This window comes from Lactuca saligna, chromosome 1, assembly GCF_052625555.1.
Source record: "Lactuca saligna cultivar CGN05327 chromosome 1, ASM5262555v1, whole genome shotgun sequence".
Lineage (NCBI taxonomy): Eukaryota > Viridiplantae > Streptophyta > Magnoliopsida > Asterales > Asteraceae > Lactuca > Lactuca saligna.
In genome coordinates this window covers 86,984,721-87,010,395 of record NC_136417.1, presented here as the reverse complement: position 1 = coordinate 87,010,395, position 25,675 = coordinate 86,984,721, and the positions used below count along the sequence as shown (strand labels likewise).

The following is a 25,675-nucleotide window of genomic DNA, read 5'->3' as shown; positions in this document are numbered from 1 at the left end:
GTCCAAACCTACAGCCATACCATGGTGATTTTAGGCTAGTTAGACTTGTTACGAAAGACCAAAACTAGAAACCACAGTTGGCTTCCACTCTCCCACTTATTAAATCTTGTGCCTAGTCTCCTACTATGCTCCTCATTTCCCAGTCCCAAAACAATGAAAGAGTGAGCTCAAGCTTCCATTAAGATAATAATTGTAAAACAAACATTTAATCGTTTGGTTCGAACCCACCCTAATAAACAAATGATGTTCTTGTATCAGATGGAACCAAGTGTCTCGATTTAAAAAACAATGGTATTATGTGAATAGCTTTAACAATTTGGATGGTCAAATGTGAACAACAAAAGAAATTGCTTAGATGTGAACAAAACCAATAGTTCATTACCCTCATGGGTAATTATCGTTGCCACATACGTGACATGTAAGTTGTAATTTGTTATAACCGGTCATAATGATCATATATGTGAACACTTCCAACAAGTTCGTTATCTAAATGTGTACAGAAAAAAAAAGTTACTCAACTGTGAGCAAAACAAAAATGTAATTATCTTGATAAATCAATTTCCAAACAAAAAAATGTCTTAAAAAATTGAAAGGAGAATGTTGTAATAAAAGTAAATAAGATTGAGATGCTATAATAAACAAATTATTAATAAAAGTCCATTGCTATTGTTCACATTTAGTCCAAATTATACACATGCATTGATCTTACATAAGTGTAGTTAATTCTAAAAAATATCTAAATCCAAAAATTACAGACCAAAGTGTTTAGTTGTTTGTCAAGTAAAAGTTGTTGTGGGAAGCTGGATGCGGTGATGATATCTTCGGCTTAGGTCTTGCGCTGGCAGACTTGGCCAACACCTTCATTCCTCTGCAGTATTTCATGTGGCTGTGAAGCTTCTCTGGATTGAACTGCCTACCACACTGCCTGCATTGATGACATCAAATATACTCATTTTCAAGCATAGTACAGAAGTCTAGTGCATTCTCATGGTTATGGGAATTGGTACTATACAAAAGATTTAATACTTCTTATGTTAAAAAGGTACTTCGTGGGGTGAACAATGACTATACATACACTTCTTGTATAACTTTAACTACTTAAAGTGAAATATATATACAAATTTTCAGTCTTATACACATATGGTCTATATACCTACGAAATTCAAAACCAAGTTCATATCCCTCCCCTTTTTGCAATGAAATCTAATGGGTTTTAAGGGTTTCTCAAAATATCTTCACAATTAATTCCATGTTAACTTTAAGACATAAAGGTAGGGTTTAATTTGGCCACAAAAATCAATCCACAATATACAAACTAAATGAACTTACGAGCAATTCGGGCCATTAATAGGCTTATGTTTAGCAGCTCCCGAGGTTTTGATGTTATTTGCTTCCTCCTTCTTACTCTTCTTTGATCCATTTATCCCATCAAAACTTTTCTCGTAACCCTTATACTTCTGCTCTTTACTTATTTGCCCCAAGTTGTTCTCAGAAACCGAAGTTACTGTAGAAGTCCTACCACCTTTCCTTTTGTTGATCGCCACCACAGCCTTTTCGTCCGTGTTAGCAGTCCCACACGTGATCCAGTTTCGCAACATATGTGATGCTCGTGAGCCTGAAAAACGACCTGATTTTGCAAACAAATAGAATGGTAATGCAGAAGCTTTCAAACAACTGTTTACACTTTTATTCCCACCTTTCTTGTGTTTATCGTTATTACTGTTGTTGCTGTCAACTGTATTCTTGTTGAAGAACATCTTGTTCAGGGAATTATTCTCATTTTTGTCTTTTGGGCGTTGTGTTATTTGTTGGTCTTCTGATGTGTCTTGATTCTTTGTTGTGTCTTCGGTTGAGACGTTAGAGACAAAGGAAGATTCTTCTATTTCAAAGGACGTATCTGTTGAGAAAACTAGAGGATCTTGTTTCTCGGTTGATGGGTATTTTGGGGATTTGACGTTTACTTCAAAAGTGGGCGAGTTTTTCAGGTCAAAGACTTCTTTCTCGTTGTATGGATTAATATCTGTGAATCAATCAGACGCTGAAAATGAGAAGAAAAGAAGGAGATTCGTTCATAACTCATCAATAATACTAGTGTTTTTTTTTTTTTTTTTTTTTTTCATTCTATGGATCATGTATATTTATTTTTTGCTTGAACCAAAAGAGGGTGTGTTTTTCTATAGTTAAGTGCAAATGGTATTTTTGAGATTGGAAATATTATGTAAGTTATTAAAAGAGTAAGATAAAATTTACCATTATTTAATGTTGTTGAGGAGATTTCTGATCCTTTTAGAACATATTGATTGTCACAAATAGGGGTAATGAGATCGTCATCCAGTAGGTCTTGCCAAACGTATCCCCCTTTGTACATTCTGCATTGTTTAAATAAAAACAAATAGAATAGTAAATGAATGATTGTTTTAGTTTTATAATTATTAATTTTTCTTTAAACAATTATTAATATATTTTTTTAAAAGGCATTAATATTTTTATACAACTTCAAATTAATATATGTGATTTTGGAAACTTTAATGAACTTAGTAGAAACCAAGCTTTGTTATTTTGCCATACTAGCTAAAGTAATTGATAAGTGAAATCATAGTTGTTAGCTGAAATATTAGCTTTTACTTAATAAACTAACCGATAAAAAATAACATTCAGTAAAATCTTGCTGATAATGTAGTTTGAAAATATAAAATGATATAAAATGACATTTAGAAAAATATGTTTTTATAATTAGTTAAGGATATGTTTGAAAATTTTCAAAAAAGATTGTGAAGGGCCAAAAATGACAACATAAGCTATTTTTTAGTTTTTTCAAACATTACAACTTAAAAAAATTTGAAAAATAAGTTAGATATGACATCATAAACTCAATATTTAACAGTTATATAATTATTTGTTTTGGAAGTAAGAACAGCCACATATTGTTTTATTGCTCCTACAATATCAATTACATGTGAAAAATAAATATAATAACATTACATTAATAATATAATATTATATTTGAAAAACTTCTAATTATAGAACTTGCTAATTAACATGTTTGTTGAAAGAGCTTTGTTTTGAAAAAAAAGAAATCTCCAATAGAGCTTTTACAAAATATAAAGCTCCACAAAAAAACACATATCGTCGTTATGCACAGTGTACTAATTAATCAGATGTGTTTATTACATTCATCGGTTACTTAATAAATAAATAACCAAATCGATGTCCCCTTTGGCCTCTTTGTTTGAAATAATTCACTAATTTGTATAGAAATAAAAACGAACCTCTTGTATGACCAAGCAAAACATTCTGGCATGTCTTCTCCTCTGAGTTCTGATAACCAGCTTTTAACATCTACATAATTATAGTAACTTTTCAATAATCATTAAATTATAAGTTAAGACATTACGAATATTCCATCATCAATTTTATATATTCTTTTGTAATAGCAAACCTTAAAGAATTTTGAGTAATAAATTGGAAGAAAGTGCACAGTTACACAACGTAGTATATATTACCCATTATGCAACCGATGCATCTTAAAATACAATGTTTTGTTTATGAATTACTAACCTCTTAAGTAAACTCCATGATATGAGACTTGGTGGATGCGCATGAGATGGGGTTGCTCGATACCACCATTACGGCTAAGATAATATACAATATGGACTCTCCTTACTTGACCACCACCACCACCACCACCGGTGAGTTGTGCCACCATCAATTTTCTGCAATGGGGAGGGCCAAAGCAAGACAACAACAAGAAGCCAGACTTCCCTATTAGAAAAAAGTTAATAAAAATAACAAGAAAAGCTAGAAGACGTATAATATGGAAAGGATAATGTCGTTTGCCGGCCAAAAAAAGACAGAATTTTGAAGTCTTAGGTAGGCAAACATAGATTTAAGAAGGATCTTCTTTTCATACGAGATAAATTATTTTCACACTAAAAGACACATGTGACAAGACAAAGAACGCACCAACCTTATTGCCCAATCGTTATCCTTTTTTAAAATAATAATCTTTGCGCCCCATGTTTAACACGTCATACAAGAAAGGTTGATCTAAATTAGCGGCATCTCAAATGGCCTCTATACGAATCAAAAGCATTCTAGAGAGTTAATATTTCTCAAAATATTCTTCAATTAGTAGTATTAGTATAAGATATTCGAAAAAAAAGCTCGTAACTTTCTTCGGTTTCTACTGTTTTTCCATTTTTTGTAACTTTTTATACAGTTTTACTCCAAGTACGTTTATAATTAACCCCAAAAATATTTATAATTAACCTTTCTTTGAAGTTTTCAATCTTTTAGCAACAGACTTGATAGTTTTAACGAGGTGGCTTACTCAGCTCTCCAAAAAAAAAAAAATGAAAAATGAAAAGTAAATAAATCATATTTGACCTTTTGAAGCTACGTTCATTTGCAAAGTCCAGTTCTGCCATGATTAGCTTCACTGGTTACCAGATCAACCTTCTCTTTTTGTTTCTTTAATTTTTTCTTCCTGCATATGGTTATAACTAATTTTCAATCCAACAAAAATATATTCAGAGGGGTTGTTTCACAATTAAACTTATTAATTTTACTTATGATCCAAGTTCAATGATTGAAAGTAAATACAAATACCTACACATCAAACGTTAAACATTCATCAGGAATGAAACAAAGGAAGAAGGAAATATACCAATGATATTTGAACGAATGGACGAAAAAGTCTTACCTTCTCAAACCCCAGCCTTTAAAAGATCACAATCACTATTACACGATCAATTCTAATATTTGATGAAAATTTTTTGTTTGGAAGAAGGTTAATTAAGTATGGTTATATATATGTACACATAAATACAAAGAGTTAGTTGTGGGGTTTGATCAAGACAAAAGAAGGTTATCTGCAAGATGGTGATATCCACGCAGTTTGTAGAAAAGTCTGCGTGCCGTTTCAGCCCAGATGATTGTTTATAAGTTGGGTTTCGTTTTGAAGGCAATTGATAACCAAAAAAAGAACATGTAACCCATGAGTCATGTTTACTATGTAATTTATATATTTTATTATTGTTGGATCTTTAATAATCCGTAACTATTATATTGACAAGTTTTAAGCAGCAGACGTCACTTGTGCCAAGATTTTGAGGTTAAAAAACTATGAATTCATTTCTATTTGTCAATTTTAAAATTATATAAAGTATAGTTGCTAAGATTTTTCTTAAAGTAATGTAGATGACATAATATCTTCATTGAATTAGTATGGGTAAACAATTAAATTAAAATACAATATAAAAATAAAAAAAACCGTACCATCAAAACGACCTAGAACCCCTTACGGCCCATCACGTTGGTGATCAATGGTGGAGTATTAGACCATTCGTTATACCCACACATACGATATATATGGTGGGTGTCACATCAGCACCACATTCTCTACCTATCACTAAACACATCACTTCACCTCATTTTTTATTTAAATTTAATTCAAATATATATTAAAATCATTTTTTTAATACTAGTTTTTCCATTAAATTAAAATACCAAATTACATTAATTAAAAACTACATTAATTGAAATTAAAAAAATAAAAATAACAATAAATATAAAAATTACATTAGTTAAATTAAAAAACATTAAAAAAACTAAAAATTCCAACCATAAATAAAATAAACTACCCCCTACGCCTACGTCGGGCTCGAACCGACTCTTTCATCGCTTGGAAAAGTTCCAAGTCTTCGCCCTCAAGGTCGTCTGCTTTCATTTTCAAAATTTCCATATCGGTTTTTGTTTGGAGTGTCTCTTGTGCTTCTTGAAATGCTTATTGTGCTTCGATCATTTTTTGTTCCATCCGAGTCATCACCTCGGCCTTCGTTTCTTGAAGTTGCACATATCGATCAAATTTATCGCTAAACATATCCATAAGGGATAATGACTTAGGAGGGTAATAAAGTTTTCAGTTTGTCCGTATTTGGTTACTAAGGTTTTTTTGTGCGTATTAGACCAATATGGGTGTTATTGTCGTTTAGAAATAGTCGTTTTACCGGTTTTAACCAGTAAAAAGGACTATTTCTAAACGGTAATAACAACCATATTGGTCTAATACGTACAAAAAAAACTTAGTGACCCAATACAGACAAACTGTAAACCTTATTACCCTCCTAAGTCATTAACCCTAATTTTAAAGACATTAAGAATATATGACCATCAACAGTAAACTACTTTGTTTAGAACTCACGTCGTCCCATATAACCTGCTACTTCGCTATATAGCGAAGCTGTTCATCTATAGTCATCCCTTTGGGGACATCCGATAAAATTGGAACGATACAGTGAAGATTAGCATCACCCCTGCGCAAGGATGACACACACACAAATCGAGAAATGGTCCAAAATATTTTAACCCTTCGTCGTCTTCTCTAGAACCCTAATTCCCTTTTCAAATTCTAATAGAGTTCAATTGCAATTCTTATATTTTAGTAGTTCATCTACTGAAGTCATTATCAGACAACATGTGGATTCTATGGTCAAATTGATTTTCTTGTTGATGTCTTCAACCATTTGTGGTAAGTAAGGGTGATCTTTCTTTCTATAAAGTCTCCTTTAAGTTTTTTACTTTTCCTGTCATTAAGTTTCATGCTTTATAAACTTCCGTTTATGTGTTGTAGATAGTGTGTATGTGTTTGTTTATGTGCTGATTGTTTTATTCATTTTGCAATTTCAGTTTCTTAGTTCATGTTGTGGTTTTGCTTTTTATAAATAATTGATAATAGACATCCTCTACAAGTCCATGTTGGTTTTACATTTCCATTCGTTATCAACTGTAGACACTGATGGGAGGTATCAAAGTGAGATTGTTTTTGTACATATGGATGTGTTCATATAAACATTTAAAGAGTAAATTACACGAATGGTCCCTATGGTTTGGGGTAATTTGCAAGTTTGGTCCCTAACTTATTTTTTTAACTCGGAAGGTCCCTATTGTTTGTTATTGTTACACGATTGGTCCCTATTTTTTGTTTTTGTTACGTGTTTGGTCCCTATCTTACGTAAAAAGACAGCTATTTAAATTGGGAAAAAATTGTAGGGTGGGTAAGGTAAGGTGAGGGGATGGGGTTGGGGGTGTGTTTATTTAAATAAATTAAAAAATCAAGAGAAAAATAGACTTTTTATGTAAGACAGGGACCAAACGTGTAACAAAAACAAACAGTAGGGACCTTCCGAGTTAGAAAAATAAGTTAGGGACCAAACATGCAAATTACCCTAAACCATAGGGACCATTTGTGTAATTTGCCCACATTTAAATGACAAAAAGAAGTTATTGATAAAATGTTGCATATTTATGTAATGAAGATCATCAATCATATGAGTTTTTGGACCAATATGTCCGTATTAGGTCACTAATGTTTTTTTTTTTGTGAGTATTAGACCAATATGGTTGTTATTACTGTTTAGAAATAGTCATTTTACCGGTTAAAACCAGTAAACGGACTATTTCTAAACGGTAATAACAACCATATTGGTCTAATAGGCACAAAAAAAAAAACTATAGTGACCTAATACGAACAAACTGGAAACCTTATTACCCTCCTAAGTCATTATCCCTATCCATAGCACTAGAATTCGAAGATGTTGACGCCGCTTTTTTGCTTTATTTCTTCCAACGGGCCGACGAAGAGGTTGGTCGTTTTCAAGATCTATCAGATCGTCGTTGATGTCGACGTGTGTTCGGCCGTCCGATTATTGAGAAGTTCCATCGGGGTTTCTCGAACGCTTTGAACCGGAAGATTGGGAAGTTCCTTCCGTTTGCTCTTTCCATTTTGGAGCGTCTTTCAATTTTAGCCGCGGTTTCATATACGGAAATGTTTTGCGTGTTGGCGTTGCTTTTTTAAATTGGTCCATGGCCGCCTTGAAAACATCAAAATCGTTCGAGCCGCTTTTGCCTATGTTTAGGAGGTTGTTGTAGATTCCTCCAAACTCGGTGCATTTTAGTCGAATATCTCGCCACTTCGACGTAATTTGATCGGCATTTCGAGTTTCACTTTCCGTTAACTCGTAAAAAAATGGCTCAGACTTTTTCCCAAAAACTTCGGTAAGGCTGACTATCGCCTACAATTGGATCTTGGGAAGCCGTCACCCATGCCTCCGCTAACTTTTCTTCTTCTTCTTTTGTCCATGGGACCCTTTCTTGGGTGGTAGTGGGTCGGACCGTTTTTTTCCTTTTTTATTTTTTATTTGAGGTGGTGGTGAAGGTTACGTTTCCGCAACAAAATCCGACGAAAGTGGTGGTTGTGAAATTGGTGGTTGTTGTTGTTGTGACAATTGTTGTTGGAGTTGTTGTAGTTGTTGGAATTGTTGAAATTGTTGGTATTGTTGTGACATTTGTTGTTGTTGGAAAGACAGAAAAGGTTGATATTGTTGTTGGAACAGTGGTGTTTGTTGGATAGGGAACCTGTTTGAAGTAGATTGAGAAAACTGCCTTGAGGTGACTCCATAGTCGGGAATTATTGAGGTGTTGTATCTAACGCAAAAGCATTATCGGGTTTGCGATTTCTGTAGTTTGGAGGGGTATTTTGGTTGGGATCCATGATTTTTGGTTGTGAAGATGTAGTATGTAGTTTGTGTATAGAGAAAGAAAAGAATGGTGTAAAAAATAAGGAGTAAAAATGTGGTATTTATAGGTAAATAAATCGTTTATTTTTTATTTTTATAAAACTAGCCGTTCAACGGCTAGATAACGGTCCATTTATCGATCTTGAATCCCATTGGTTGTGCGAGTTCGTTGTCCCGATCACAACCCACTACGAAAACGAGTCACAACGAGACAACGAGGTGGTGAGCACGCCCGTTGTTCGTGGCCAACTCGACCACGAAGCTCCTCGTTGAAGGTATACCGTTTGGCCTTAGCATGACATCCAAAATGGAATTCTACATATCATCCGCTAGACACCGGTCAGAGATAGTAATTAATATGTAGTTTCATTGATTTATATCGATATCGATGTAAATGAATTCATATAGATATTTTTCCTTCTGTATTCAAAATTATACGATTAATGTCCAAGTCTTTCTTATATCTCTTATTTTTTCTATTCTATTCGAATCTCTTCTCTTTATTATAATAAATGAATAAGTTTATTCTACTATTGATAAATATCACAATATTCTAAATCCTCATTAATATTATATGTCACCTATCATGATATATGTCAATCTATTAATTTTCCATTTAAAATTTTTAATTTCAAATTCTAATTACATTAAATTAATAATTTATTTTTTCATTTCTTCATTTTAAATTTCACACTCTACTTATATTAAATTAATAACATTAGAATAAAAAATAAAATAAAAGTAGTATATATTATAAGGTGATATAATTTCATATATTTAATTAAATAAATGATTACAATTATATATAAGTAAAAAAAATCTGTTAGTTAATAATTAATTTAAAATAATTTATTTGAAATAATTGATTAATAATTTTGAGTTTTTACGATGAAAGTTTAGTTAATTTTATAACCGTGATTCTCACGTGTTATAAATTAGTAAAAAGAATAGATTTATTCTCTTTTTGCCATGTGTCAAACTATTAGTACTCTTAATTAATTTTATACCACTTGTCAACCTATTGATTACCACTTTAAATTTCAAATTTTTAATTCTCACTCTAGTTACATTAAATCAATATCATTAGAATAAAAATTAAAATAAATTAATACAGATTATATTGTCACGTATTTATTTAAACCAACGATTCTAATTTTATAAAACTAAGAAAAAATATCTTAATTAATAATTTATTTGAAATAATTGATTAATAATTTTGAGTTTCTTACTATAAAAGTTTAATTAATTATTTAACTGTGGTTCTCACGGGTTATAAACCAGCATATATATATATATATATATATATATATATATATATATATATATATATATATATATATATATATATATATATATATATATTGATGATGTTAGGTCTATCGGCATGACCTACAGCTCCTGCGAGCTTACCTTGCCAGACACTCATCTAGCACCCCTGTTTGCCACTCGCCTGTCTGTCCTGCCTGACTCTCGCCTGCCTGCCCTGCTTAGTGTCCCTGGTCAGCCTTGACTAGCCCCCGACTTTATGGGCCTGAATTGGGCTGGCTTTAGGCCTGAATTAATTTCCCATGACCTAATTGTCCCTTGTTAATAGAATATATCCTCCTCCATGGAGATATATTTTTTGACCCTGATACATCAGCCTCCAACATGACTATACAATCCCTCATCATACAAAGATGGTTCTATCCGACTACGTGAAACCATGCAACTCTCGTATACCGATCTAACTTAATCGTCGGAGCCTTCTATCGCGACACAGTCCCTAGTGTGGGTCTATCAACTTTGTAATATGATAATAGCTAGGAATATCGTCTAGAACTCACTAGCGGCACATACTCCAGATCTCTGATCCAGATCCGACTGCAAGTCCTAGCAGCCTAAGATGATATCATATCATTTGGCGTTATCTGTGGGAACTTAAGAAAAATATCCATTGTTGCTTGAGGTCCAAGCTTTACATTTACGAGTGTCTTTAAAGATATGTTCCTCAAAAGCTTGAGTTCTTAAAAATCTCTAGAGATTCATTCTTTAAATTTCATCTCTTCAAATTGTTGTACATATCTACTTTTTAGAAGTTGTTGGTGAAAATTTTCACTAACTATATTCAAGTTTAATCTATAGACTTGTTGACCAAAAATAAATCTTGATGAATATTAAACAAGTAAGGAAGGTGCAGAGTGCACATTCGTTTAAGTTTATTTAAGATTCAAAGTACATTATCATTTGGGGGCCAAGCCTCTGAACGAACTAGGGTCCAGCGGAAACTCCTTTGGGAGCGGGGTTCAAGGGGCAGAGCTCCAGGCTGGGATGGAGCTGATTTGAGATACTTTTCAGACAAATGTGGTTTATAACCAATTTTGGCCTTGAGTTTCTAGTACTTACGAAAATCATAACTTCTCATTCTTTGTTCTTGTTCTCTTATATTCTGAGTCTTATCCAATTGAAGTTTTGGGAGCACCACCCAAATAATTTAATTTGAAAATGATTACACAATTATAAGAATTTTCAAGTGCATTTACCCCCTAGATTTCTAACATAAGGTTCACCTGCCAAAAGATCTTATGGACCCGTTTTCTTCAAAGGATTTGTTCCCTAAAAACTACACAACTTGATTTTCTTCTCCTTTAGGAAGCCTCAACAAACTAAGAAATCTTGATTAACTTTACATATTCTCACAAATTTGGACTAATTTTTTTCTCTTGAAAGCTTCATTTGTTAAAAACCTTTCTTATAAATTTGTGTCTCATCTAAGAGCTAAAAAGCAAAGAGAACCATAATAATTCTTGAGATCCAATAACCCTTCGTACGTCTAATTCAGTTGGACCTAGTGATTACGATTATGTTGTTTTATCCCCCCTGCACAAAAATTCAGAACCATTTTAATACAATGGAGTTGAGGGTCATAAAAATTCATTTTATGAAAAGGAGGTAGGGTACGATATACATGGATGAAAATAGATCTACACCCCTCTTAAAACTATCACTCCTCACTTATCTAAATTACTTTCCCCGATCTTCACCTAAAAAACTAGTATCCTTTTCTGTCTAATAATATGTCACTGAAAGTGCTAGTGTATGAGGATGAGCGAGGTGATTGAAGCTATACTTTCCTGCTCATAAAACATCAATAAGGATTTATCAGAGGGTTGGGAACCCTATTGAAAGTTCATGGCAATCTACCACAAGTTAACGTCTGTTGAATCTATATTCCCAAGAATCATTATGGAGTGACATTTCTAATAATATATGATCTTATAGAGTCACACATTTATCAAGTTGGAATATTTTGTATATTTATTATTAATATGGTCATTAATAAACAATATCAATTCTTCTATTGAATTAGGGTATAATTATTGTTTTGTGAAAATAATAATTATAAGAAAGTACAACTAGTTATTATTATTCAAATGGTATGAATTAATAAGTCATGTACAACCTTTTGGACTAATCCTTTTGTCTTTTACCTAAAGACAAATTTTATATTTTATAAACTTCCAGTTTATAAAAATTAAAGGATTCTTCTTCTTTATTATGGTGTGGCCGAAATTAGGTGAAAGCATGGGATGTTTCTTGTCAACCTCCCTCCCTTGTCCCCAATGCCTCTAAAGTAAGGTCAATACTTTTGATTATAATAGGGGGTTGCTTTTGCTTTTACATGGGTATATAAGAGAGTGTTTTGCATGAGTTTTTGGCTAGTTTTTCTAGTGAAATCTCTCATTTCTTAATATGGCCAAAACCTTCTCTATCCCTCATCCTCCCTCTCTTTTGAAGTTAGTTTGGTGGTTTAAAGCTTCCTTGAGCTGTCTCATTTAGTTCTTATTTGATTTAATCATTTAAAGGCTTAACATACTCAAGAATACAAGAAGGAACTAACATCTAAGTGCCTTACTCTTGATGGTGGATACACATAGAGAAATTCTACTCTTGAATTTTGCTATCTTCATCAACACCCCAAAACCAAGTGGGTTCAAAGGCTTCAAAGGTTGTTATTCTAAAACACACTTTGGTTGATTTATTTCATTCTAACCTCTATAAACGGAGCCTTGATGTTTCAGTTTTGTTATAAACTAAAAACAAACCTGTTATTTTTATAAGACTTCTGCTGTTATTTTTATAAGATGGCATACATAGAGTGTAACATCCCAAAAATACAGGCCAAAAATTTCATTTTAATTAAGTTATTACATGAAACCATCAGTAGAAAAACATTCATAATAATATCTCATGTCAAAACTTAAGTGTCACCAATTCAAAACATAGTATCATAAAACATTATCAGAGAGTAATCCCAAGGATCTCATGTGGGGAAATCATAGTGTGATGCGCTGCGATCAAGCCGGCTCCTTTCCTTTGAAAAAAAAGCACCTGAAACCAAAACTGTAAACCATAAGCACGAAGCTTAGTGAGTTCCCCCATCATACCACATACCACATAATACCATCGATATCTTTCAACCGGTAACTGCCATCGGTATCTTACAACCGGTAATTGGGGACTATTTCACCCCTATCACTAGCACATAATAATATATCATAAACATACTGATCACATACTAACATCATCAACATGCTGATTACATACTAACATATCATAAACAGACAGATAAGCATTGCATGGGTTCTGTATACCCATTCGGTATCTTTCAACCGGTAACTGCCATCGGTATCTTTCAACCGGTATCCACCATCGGTATCTGTAAACCGGTAACCGGGGACTATTTTACCCCTACCACTATCATACAATATTAGGATATAATCATACAGTCAGACATATCTAGGTTACTGACCTGCCCTTCGGTCCTAATGACCGAGTCGGGGAAAAACTATTCCCTGCTACTACCACTAACACACATAGAATATCACATAAGCATATATCATAAGCATATCACATAAGCGTACCTCATGAGCATATCACATAAACATACCAAGATAATTATCACAAAGACAATTATCTACCAACTACCCCTGTTGGTGGGCCATCATTGTGGCCTTAGACCCACCCCTACTGGAAGGTAACTCACCTCACACTGCTGAAGTCCCGTAGACACAATCCCACATTGCTGAAGTCCCGCAGACTCAACCCCAGCTGCTGGATGACAAATTCCCGAACTGTCAACACCAAAATAACACCCAGTTAATAATTGGGTCACAACACATATCAATAAATACATACTTGGATAATTATTACATTACCCCAAGGTTGTGTGACAACCCAAAGTTTTCTATCCTGTATAGTCAAACACTTCATTGAAAGTAAAACACATTCATGTTATCATTTAGCACAATTTGGAGTCTGTTTGAGCGTTCTGATCCTTGTACACTTAGGGGATAAGTGTCGGGGTTTATCTGCTGAAGTTATAGCTCAAAGAACAAGCCTGAAACAACTTGACAAGGAGTTCACGGCCACCACAATGGAGTTTACAGCCGTAAAAACTCCATGTGGGCCGTAAACCCCACCTTACATGATGAGTTGTTGGCCATTAGTTCATTCCCTTCATTCCCTTGGATGATTTCCTCCCAAATCCTCTCAAGTATCATCCCGATCTTCTTCTGCGATCTTCAAAACTTGTAAGTTTCTTGCTCTAACTAGTTGATATGTTACATGATCTAGTGATCATACATGATTTCATCCGTGAAATCATTCCATTTTTTAGGTCTTCAAGTTTCACCAAGAACACCAAGAACACACACTAGTGTTCTTGGCCAAAAACGGCCATTCAAGCTCCTAAATCGTAAGTACTCTTGTTCTAACTTGTTGTACACTAGGTTTAACATGTTTAGAGCTTAGAAATCACAAAGAAACACAAGATCCAAGGAGTTTACGGCCAAGACATGTTCTTGGGCCGTAAACCCATATAAGTGGGGAAAATTGCACCCTAGTCCCTTACCAAGCCTTAGAACTTAGTCTAAAACCATACCCCATTGACCTAGGGACTTCAAGCAAGGAAATGGTACTTCATACCATGAGTTTACAACCATAAACTCATGAGGAAGTGGTCCCCAGACTATAAACTCAATATAAGGTCATTCTTGGACCTTAAACTCACCTAGCCTCTTGTTTAAGCCTTGGAACACTTAACCACATAAGACACCTTAACTTTAAGCCTCAAATGGAGACCCATTAGAGAGTTTACGGCCAGGAGTAAACTCCCTTGGGCCGTAAACTCCATTAAGTATGGTCCATTGACCATAAACTCAGTTACAATGCCTTGTAATCTTTTGTTGCAACCCAATGGCCTCCTAACACTTTGACTAAAGTGTTTTCCACGGCTTAGAATGTTTTTACTTGTCTAATTAGTGTTGTAATCACTAATTGTATATATACATATGTCTTTATATGTTATTAGGATCATTGTGTGTGTTTAAGTCTTCACTTAACACCAAGCACTTGTCCGACACTTCTATATGATCCACTCACTGTAGGTGAGTTCATACCCCTTAATTAACCTTTTAAATGTTTTTAAATTTTTATAAATGCTTTTATGGGGGGGGGGGGTACAAGGTGAATCATGCGAGTTATTATATCAATCACATGTGATTAATAACTAGCATACAAATGGATTTACTACACTTTTAGCTGTTTTACCAAACATATTACTTCAAAGGACTTTCTCAAACTTTTTTACATGCTTAAAAATCTTTATCAAACTGTCTTACATACTTTATGTTCCTTTCAAACTCTGTTACAATTGTGTTTCAAACAAAGGTTTTGTTATACTTAAAACTGTCTTATCAAACAAACCACTTTCAAATCATTTTATAAACTGACATCAAGTCATCATTTCTTAGTCATTAAACTTTTCAAAGTTTTTACAAAACTTCTTTTATACTTTTATATTGTCAAATGCATGCCCATATATGTATAGTTATATAACTAATGTTTAAAGGATGTAGGACGGCTAGCTCGCGTTATTTCCTTTTCCTAGTTGGGATGTGGCCTTAGGGCATCAGTTATTCGTCTGAATGTCGTGTAAATATTAGTTATATATATATATATATATATATATATATATATATATATATATATCATGTATACATATATAGACATAAAAGTTCCATTAGTCAGTTCAGTACCTTTGGGTAGCAAAGGCATAGCTTCGGTTATACACATACATTACTAGTAACTATAATAGGTATAGTTAGGAGATACTACTTACGATTCCAAGTACAAGGAATCACACAAGAGTCAGTTCATTCATGAGTCTATACAATTACAATACGCGATAGCATAAGAGAACACACAATAAAGAGATATAGGGAGGAAATACAATACACGATAACAGAACAAACATAATAAGGTGCTATAGCATGGAATAAGTACATGATCTAACTATACCAATGAATCACTAACGCATTGTTCTAAACAAAAGGTGATAGTTATATTGGGTATACATGATCATATAATCATAATGTGGATGTTCACGGCTTGCAATCATTGTAGGGGTCGCGTTTGGTTCCCAGAATCTTTTGACAAGGAGAGCGCTTAGTATGGGATCTAGCCATCACATTATACCTTAATACTCAATTTAAGGCAATTAATACAATAGTAGTCACATTATACAATACTACAATATCTACACTTTAAAAACGACAAATACAAAAGGACACAATTTAAATAATTATATTACTTTCCTTATTACCTTTACTTTGTGACGCATTCACATAAACGACGAGGTAGATTGTAATTGGTATAAATATAATATTTTCCTTATTACCTTTATTTTGTGACTCATTCACATAAATGATAAGGTAGACTATAGTTTTATAATAATAGTTATACAGGGGAAAAACCGTCACATTTACAGTGATGCATACTTTCAAAACAGTTGGGTCTTAGTAGAAGACTACTTTTTATACTAGTAGGAAATATGGGATTTTCTAGGGTTTTCAAACAATTACAATTACTTACAAACATGTTCATTGATACAAACTTGTCTTCAAACATTTACAAGTCGCTTCTTTACAGTTTTACAAATCAAAGACACATAAATACTTATGAACTCACCAGCTTTATTACTGATACTCGCTTTCAAAATAACTTGTATTCTCAGGTCACAAATAGATAGGTACAACGACCAGGTTTTGTGACGTTGGAGCAGTCAAGACTTGTCTTTTATTTTGATTATTAATTATGTTGTTTTATACAATGAAAGAATATGTTTGTATTTAAAATTATACTATTAATGCACTGGATGATGTTGTTGCTTGTTTACTACTTTACATTGTTGTGATACATTACATAACGTCCTCCGCCCCAAAACGTTTCCGCAGTTCTTGGTTTTGGGGTGTGACATGTTGGCTTTATTCAAGCCAAAAACCCAATCCATAGGCCCAAAGTCGAACTAGGAATCAAGGCCCAACATATGACACATCTATGGCCCATTTTTCCAAATTGGGCCCAACCCCTCACATAGGCCTTGCCCTTGGCCAATTAAATTATTTTAGTCCATATGATTATTCTTAGATGACCAATTAATAATCCAATCGTCGAGGACCAATAGAAAGGACCAATTTTAAACCCTAGTGAAGTTAGGGTTTCACATAAATTGCCGATTAGGGTTAAGTTTCCCATTTAACCCATTAAGAACTTAATCTACTATGGACTTAACGTGACAACCCGATATTTCAACTCTATGTAAACGACCTAAAAAGTAAAGTATTGTAACCACGCTCGTTATAATGAAATTAACTTCGAAAATAAAATATCCAAAAATCACTAATTAAATTACCTATTAGATGTCAATAAACCGTGACCGTACGTAAAAAGAACGCCCAAAACTAACTTCGTATAAGAAAGTTATGAATTTTCCAAGTTCGGCTTAGCAACGGACAACTAAAAACTCGAAACAGAGATCGAGCAACTTTTGACCAGAATGACCCAAATGAGAATCGAAGGTCTCGACAATGGTTTTTCAACGGTAAAAAGTCTGGCAAAAACAGACGTCAGATAATGAAGTTATGAATTTTTAAAGAAATTTTCTTACCGCGATCTTTTAAAAATAAATAATAAAAATAATTTCAAAATTTGCCGATTGAATCTAAACGAAAGTTGTAGAGTATACTCTCACCTACGCGTGGATATAAAGAACTTCGAAAACGGAGTTCGTATGAAGAAGATATGAATTTTTGAAGTTTATTAAATATTAAATATATAATTTTTAATGAAAACTTCGGTATTATCCGAAGGCTGGGTCACACCGAGTACGCCAGCGTACACGATTACGACCAGCGTACTCAAGGCCTTGGCCTCGGATCGTCCACGTCATACCCTATGCGAAGCTACGTCTAGTCCCATCCGGAGGTCCGAGGCAGTCGAGGATGCGCGCATGCGTGATGCACGGGTACGCCCAGCGTACGGAGGCGGTTCACACCCCCTATAAAAGGGATGCAAGGGTTCCGAAGAAAAGGGCCATTCTCTCTCAACGGTAAAATGTCTGGCAAAAACAGACGTCAGATAATGAAGTTATGAATTTTTAAAGAAATTTTCTTACCGCAACCTTTTAAAAATAAATAATAAAAATAATTTCAAAATTTGCTGACGGAATATAAACAAAAGTTGTAGAGTATAGTCTCACCTACGCGTGGATATAAAGAACGTCGAAAACGGAGTTCGTATGAAGAAGATATGACTTTTTGAAATTTATTAAATATTAAATATATAAATTTTAATGAAAACTTCGGTATTATCCGAAGGCTGAGTCACGCCGAGTACGCCCAGCGTACACGGGTACGCCCAACGTACTCAAGGCCTTGGCCTCGGATCGTCCACGTCGTACCCTATGCGAAGCTACGTCCAGTCCCATCCGGAGGTCCGAGGCAGTCGAGGATGCGCGCATGCATGACGCACGGGTACGCCCAGCATACGCCCGTACGCCCCGCGTACGGAGGCGGTTCACACCCCCTATAAAAGGGATGCTAGGGTTCTGAAGAAAAGGGCCATTCTCTCTTATCTCTCTTGCGTTTTTGCCTCGTTTTCCGTGCCCGTGCTATCCCGAAGTCACGGTCACATTGATCAAGTCCCGATGGTCGTTTGTGCTCCCGAGATTTCCGAGAAAATCCGCTTTCTCGAGTCGAAATTCTGTCCGGTTTTCATCCCGCCTTCTCCGATCCTTCAAATGAGTTCATACCCCTATAATTCACACTTTTAAATGTTTTATATGTACTTTTATATGCTTTTAATGGGGGGGGGGGGCATACAAGTAAAACACTCGATTATTATTGTGTGTTATATAAAGTTTCATTATATGCGTTTTATCAACGGAATCATATGTGATTTATAACTATTATAGGGAAACTTTCATATGAAAATTATACCACGATAACATTTTATCTTTTGAAATAAGAAATGATTTATGTATTTATGTAAATCAGATACTCTGCTTATACTATATTTATGTGTGTTGGTTTTTGCACAACAAAAACTATACTTTTCATAACAAGTGAACATTTTTACTAGGGTTTATTATACAAACGAAACACACTTTTAGGAAACTATAATAGGTATAGTTTTACAAGAATACTACGAACTTTTACATACATGGAAATACTATTTCAAGAAGCTACTTTCATATACAAGAACAAACGAACATTTTCACACGTAAATCTGTTTTATACTAAGTTTTGTGAGACATTAAACTTCACGTACACTCGAGTACACATTTCAAGTCCTGTATTATATACCAGAATCCTTTGGAGGGGGATCATGGTGTTTGTGTATAGATCTACACGAGACTGACAACCCCGCACCCTGACTGTTAGCTACAGTACACCATTTGGGGTGACAAACATCAGAACATTCAAACGCCTGAAGAACGTTGTGTATAGGCATTCCTTGTCAATAGCATGGTTACAAAACTCACATAGAGTATTAAAAAACATTGATTTACAGGGTTTTTCAGATGTAATGGAGGTTTTATACGTACATAAGTTCATTTACTTAATGCATGAAAAACCCATTTGTGATATAAGTTTGGAACTTCTAACCACTACTCACAGATGGGAAAACATCAACTTTTTAACATATATTGTTCTTTATTTAATGCTACGTTTATACCAGTAGGAAATATGAGATTTTCTAGAGACTAACAAACAAAAACGAACCATTTCATTTTCATACAAATACTATCATTAAATGCTAATGAAACTCACCAGCTTAAATGCTGATCTACTCTTTCAAAACTACTTGTATGTCGCAGGGACTCATTAATTACAGGTACTAAACAGATTTTGAAGAAGGAACGCTGTGGCATTAGTTTAAATTCATATTTTTGCATCATATTGTAATTGGTTTTGAATATGTACTCTTTTAAACAATGTAAACTGTCAATTATATATATGATGGTTGTATTTCTTTCTTTACTATGTATTCATTTGTTACGTTACCACATGAAGTCATCCACCCCGAATGTTTCCACCGTTCCGGTTTGGGGGTGTGACAGATTGGTATCAGAGCAATGTTTATATGGAACTAAGTATATCGAACCTCATAAGATATACAAACTATAAATGCTTAGGGACTTAAAGTCTCTGACAAAAGGTTTTCACACTTAAAATCCTTATTTTATTTAAATAGATTATTTTAGGTCATGAAAATACAAAATACATGCATACAACGACATATTTTCATGATAAGAACTATACAAAAAGTATTAAGACGAGTTGGACACTACGATTAGTTCTCAAGATATGTAATCAAATTTGGGACAAATATAGCCTGATCAACTATATTTATCCGAAATTAGACTAACGTATATCGAGGAATGATCGTAGTGAGCAACAAGTCAAAACTTACCAAAATGGCGTCTTATGGAGTCAAAGCAATCAGATGCGGAGTCAAGCTCCAAGCGCAACACACATCACAAGTAGTACTTGCGAAAACCTCAAATTTTGTTATAAGTTAGGACCTCGGATAAAATTTTTTACTTTCTTAAAATTCTTGTAATCGGAGACCCTTTTAAGGTTCAAATTTTCGTGATCGTTGTATCATCTATTATATTAATATAATTCGCACGCTATTATTACTACGTTGAGTATCTCGTTCAATCTTTAAAATATTATGGAAAAACCATAGGCTTGTTCATATATTCGGATTTACGAATAACCTTCGTTCTTTTATCTTTGAGACTCATACTATCATCTGTTGTTGAACTATAGCGATTTAGTTCATGAGACACATACATTTTCTATACTACGGACTTCTTACCCTTGTCTTTTCAATCTTTAGTTGAAGGATGCCTCCGCGTAGAAATCCGAGACGAAACAACGGTGGGGAAGCACCGATACCACCACCACCTCCACCTCCTCAATTTGATGCTGTCATGTTCTAGGCAGCAATCACCGCAGCTATAGCAGCTGCGATGTCACAGATTGTCACACCCCAAAACCAGGAACGGCGGAAACGTTCTGGGGCGGAGGACGTCATGTATAATATCAACAACAATGTAAAGTAGTAAACAAGCAACAACATCATCCATTGCATTAGTAATATAATTATTATACAAATATGTTCTGTCAAATTTTGATAAACACTAAAGCATAAATCAAAATGAAAGATAAGTCTTGAACAAGCTCCATCTTCCTTTCTCCTTGCATCGGTACCTGTCTATGATGACCTGAGGATACAAGTAATTTTGAAAACGAGTATCAACTTTAAAGCTGGTGAGAGCATAAGTATTTAGTGTCTTAATTTGTATGTAAGAATATGTAAGTACATGTATTGTAAGTATTGAAAGTGTATATGAATTGTAAGTGTTTGAAAAACCCTAGAATCCCTATGATTCCTACTAGTATATGAAGGTGTCTTCTACCAAGACCTAACTGTTCTGAATGTAGTCTTCTACCAAGACCTAACTGTTCTGAATGTATGTTCCTTGTAAGAGAATGTATTTTCCCAAGTATAACTATCATTATCCAAAAATATAGTTTCTACATTTATGTGCGTCGTGTGAATGTTCACGAAGTGAATGTAATGGGAAAATGAAATAGTACTATGGTGTAGTGCTGTAAGAACCACAATCGTACCTACTACCTTAAATCTAGGGTAATATTTCCAAGTACTGTAGTATTTAATATAAATAACTACATCGGTACTCAACTGGCTTATTTGAGGGATAAGGTATAATGTGATGTCTAGATACCAGACTATACGCTCTCCTATCAAATGGATTTTGGGACCTACCCACGACCCCTGCCTGAATGCAATCCGTGAGCATCCACATTACCGAATGATCATGTATACTCGATATAACTATCACAATTGCGGTGTGATTCATAAGTATAGTTAGATCCTGAACTGGTTCCGTTCTATAGCACTTAGTGACGTCTATTCTATGTATATGTAAGTGTACTCATGTAAGTGTGATCATGTAATTGTACTCAAGTAAGAGCGATCATGTAATAGTACAGTAGTGTACTGTAATGTTCTATGTGTGCTAGCTGTAATGTGTGTTCTCTCTATCTAGCAAGTATAGTAATGTAATCATTCTAGTATAGCTGTGTATGTTCTCGTCCTAGTATAGTTGCATATGTAATGTACTGAAAAGTTCTAGAAAGTATTAACTCATGAATGAACTGACTCATTATATGATATCGCGTTCTAGTAACGGTTCTAGCATCTTCCTGAACTACCCATATGGTAGCTTTCTAGTAATCTAAGTGGTACGTGTGGACATGGATGTATACCCTTGCTACCCAAGGGCATATGTTGAACTAGAAGGACCTTTTATGACTATATATGTACACATGATATAAATAATATTTAAACGACCTTCGGACGTATACCTAATATCCCACCAGACCACATCTCAAGGCGTGAAAAGGAAATAGGGTGGATAGCCTTCCTAAGTCTTTTAAGCATTTCTTATATAACTATACATATAGAGGCATGCAATTTATAATATAAAAGCATAAATAAGTTTTGTAAGACATTTGAAATATATGTATTATTTTAAGAAAAGATCGACTTGATGTCAATCTATAAAACAATTTGAAGGCATAAGTTTAATAAAACAGTTTAAGTATAATGAAACATTTGTTTGAAACACAGTTGTAAATAAGTTTGAAAGGAAATGTACGGAGTAAGCTGTACAGTGTAAAAAGGAGTTTAAAACATATAAAATGTTTATAAAAAGTCATTTGAAGGAAACTGTTTGGTAAAACGGCTAATGAGTAGCTAAATCATTTGAATGCTGTATATTAATCACATGTGATTGATGTAATAAATAATATAATCCTACTTACTAATCACATGTGATTGACATAATAAGTAGCATGATTCTACTTGTACCCCCCATAAAACATTTAAAAAGAGTTTAAAACATTAGTTAAGGGGTATGAACTCACCTGCAGTAAGTGACTGGAATTGAACGGAATGTTATCCTACGGAAGGATCGGACAAGTGCTTGGTATCAAGTGGAGACTTAGACACACACAATGATCCTAATTACATATGAAAACATATGTATACAAATAATTAGTGATTATTACACTAATTATACAAGTAATAACATTTAAGCGCGAGGAAAACACTTTTGGTCAAGTGCTAGGAGGCTAATGGGTTGCAACAAAGGAGTGCAATGCCCCTAATGTGAGTTTAAGGTCAAAAGACCATATTCATTGGAGTTTACGGCCCAAGAGAGTAAGCTCCTGGCCGTAAACTCTCAACCAAGGCTTGGAATGGTACTTTCAGTTACTACAACCTTAGTGGGAATTGTTTCATGGCATATACAAGTGTTTGGGCACCATATTGACTCCTTTGGGGAGTTTACGGCCCAAAGACCTTTTTCCTTTGGAGTTTACGGCCGTGAACTCCCTTGGGAGGATGATTATGGTGCTTTCAAGTCTCAAACATTTCTAGGAACAAGTCTAGGCTTTAGTACTTGGCTTTAGGAGGATTTATGGCACCATTTGGTACCATTTCTTGGAGTTTACGGCCATAGAACCTCTTGGGCCGTAAACTCCCTCACACATGGGGTTCTAAATGTTTTAGCTAGTCCATAACTCATCTAGGTACATGTCAAAATTGTCTCATGGCCTTAGGAAGTGTTTAGGGTGTCCTTTGACCCCTTTATGGGAATTTACGGCCCAAGAATTACTCTTGGCCGTAAACTCTTCAACACTTGTGTTTTCCTTATGTTTTCTAGGTCCTAAATAGTTTAGGGTATTTGTCTAACATGAAGTCCAAGCTTTAGGTGCCTTAAAAACACCATTTGGGCATGTTTCAGGGGAGTTTACGACCATAGAACATTTTGGGTCGTAAACTCCTAACTTTGGGTGTTTCTTGGCTGATTTCTTGTACCTAAGACACTCCTATACATGTCCAAGGTAGTTACTAAGCACGGGGGACAATCTAGGCTCGGTTTCAGGAGTTTACCGCCCAAGAACACCTTGGGGAATAAGCTCCTAAATCGAATGATTTAGCCAAGTAATCTATGTTATGAACACAATTAAAGCTTTCTAACACTACTAGAAAGAGTTACTCACAATTTGGGATAAAAAACCCGAAGATCCGTTAGAGAGAAAATGGATTTTCTCTAGTTGGAAATGTGAATAATGAATAAATTTGGTTCAGAAAACTATTTATAGTCCTGAAATATTTTGACAGAAAATATTTTTATTCCTGGAATGAACTCTAATGTCCTAGAGTAATGGAATAACAGTGTTGCACAAAACCCTAGTGCAACCGCTCTCCTAATATCTTCTTAAGTGTAAAATCCTGAAAACTGTCCAACTTATACTCGAAGTCTGAATTTTCACTGTAACTGTTCTACTTCTATTGGCTTCAAATGGTTTGTTCAGAATGGAAATTTCGGGTTGTCACGTCATCCCCCTGTTAAAGGGAATTTCGTCCCGAAATTAGAATTGAGGCAAGGAAGTATGCACGAATGATCGGGTCGTGAGGAGAAAACTTCCTAATCGATTTGTTCTAGCGCACTTAAGTGAAATCGGGCTCTCGGTTGGCATTCCAACGAATCTTCACTAACTAGCGACGGTGTTGCTTCGTCCGCTTGACCACTCAGTCGAGGGTCACTATGGCTCTATTATGAAGGCGAGGATCTCGACGAATGGACTTGCAAGAGTCCTAACGGAAAGGTATGGTTTCACGATTGAGAAGCGTAGAGTAGAAAGTACGTTACTGAGTTCGTGGAGTGGGTCTAGTTTGTGCGAGGCGCAGGACCGATTCCGATAAGAATCTCGGAGGTCCTGTCTAACTTGGATTTAGCTTTCCACGCTTTACGAAGCGTATTAAGCCATTCCCAGAGTGAATTATCCTAAAGAACTTGGTCACTCACTTGGAATTTCAAAAGTTCCCTTTCTTGCGTAACTTCCCAGTCAAAGGCCACCCCTTGCTGGGTCAAAGTCGTACGAGTTTCTGTAGCTTGCGAGGGGTTCTGAATGGGCTAAGGCGGTAGGTCGGTAAGACCTAGAATTTGGCGAAAGGCTGTCGGTGTCTCTGGTGTCGATAAATGCTCAACGGCTTTGACAAATTGAAAGAGTACTCAAAATTTCCCACATTACTAACAGTGTGTCTTAGAAATTTGACTCTTTAATTTCAAAACTCGTGCTTTGAGAACATCGCTAAAAGTTCCTCTGAAGGAAATGTTCCCATGGGTTCCTTCTTACTACTAGGGTAGATAAGTAAGTCATTACATGGAGAAATGACGAACTGATCCAAGTAAGAAAGACGTACCCTACTCGTTTAGCTCATGAAAACTATGGGTGTGTTGGTCCTATCCAAAGGGTATCACTACGGACTCGGAGTGTCCGCATCGAGTTCAGGAGATAGTCTTTCGGACATCTTTTCCTAACACTCGAACTGGTGATATTCGGATCCCGGATCCATTCTTGGAAGTAGTTTCTTTCTTTGCGTTTGCTCAATCGTTTTGTTTACGCGCGGCAGAGATAACGATTTCTAATGAAAAATCTCGACGGAGTCCTCAATAACCGAGGTACATGCAATGCGATCTGTCGATCTCTGGAAGAGTATGACCGAGGTTCTCTAGGGTGAGAAACCTAGTCTTCTAATTCTATTTATGTGTAGTTTGCTAAGTTGTCCAAACTGTTCTTGTATCTCCGTGGGTGATTAAACTATAATGT

General features: G+C 34.8%; 1 protein-coding gene and 1 non-coding gene across 6 annotated transcripts; one reads left to right on the top strand and one right to left on the bottom strand.

Moving 5' to 3' along the window:
- Positions 1-643: 643 nt before the first annotated feature.
- Positions 644-4,967, bottom strand: LOC145040918 (protein SOSEKI 1-like). Of its 5 annotated transcripts, none has more exons than XM_078988813.1 (8): positions 4,703-4,967; positions 4,387-4,486; positions 3,559-3,713; positions 3,270-3,339; positions 2,251-2,369; positions 1,697-2,020; positions 1,330-1,627; positions 644-925 (listed from the first exon to the last, which is right to left on the bottom strand). In XM_078988813.1, the coding sequence occupies exons 2-8, from the start codon at positions 4,425-4,427 to the stop codon at positions 766-768; spliced, it is 1,167 nt and encodes a 388-aa protein (XP_078844939.1). In that variant the 5' UTR covers positions 4,428-4,486; positions 4,703-4,967; the 3' UTR covers positions 644-765. The 5 variants fall into 5 exon arrangements, with proteins under 5 accessions (XP_078844939.1, XP_078844945.1, XP_078844930.1 ...); XM_078988819.1 differs by having other exon boundaries at positions 1,330-1,615; XM_078988804.1 differs by having other exon boundaries at positions 1,330-2,020.
- A 1,290-nt stretch (positions 4,968-6,257) lies between these two features.
- LOC145027898 (U6 spliceosomal RNA) lies at positions 6,258-6,362 on the top strand. Its single transcript, XR_013675661.1, has one exon. It is a non-coding gene; the product is annotated as a U6 spliceosomal RNA (small nuclear RNA).
- Positions 6,363-25,675: the final 19,313 nt, after the last annotated feature.

Excerpts from the sequence above, each read along its gene's own strand:
- LOC145040918 (XM_078988804.1), bottom strand. The coding sequence starts at position 4,427 with ATGGCAGAACTGGACTTTGCAAATGAACGTAGCTTCAAAAG. Across the intron at positions 3,340-3,558 it reads TCATGGAGTTTACTTAAGAG|ATGTTAAAAGCTGGTTATCA; the intron begins GTTAGTAATTCA and ends ATAATTATGTAG. Across the intron at positions 2,370-3,269 it reads TTTGCTTGGTCATACAAGAG|AATGTACAAAGGGGGATACG; the intron begins GTTCGTTTTTAT and ends TAAACAATGCAG.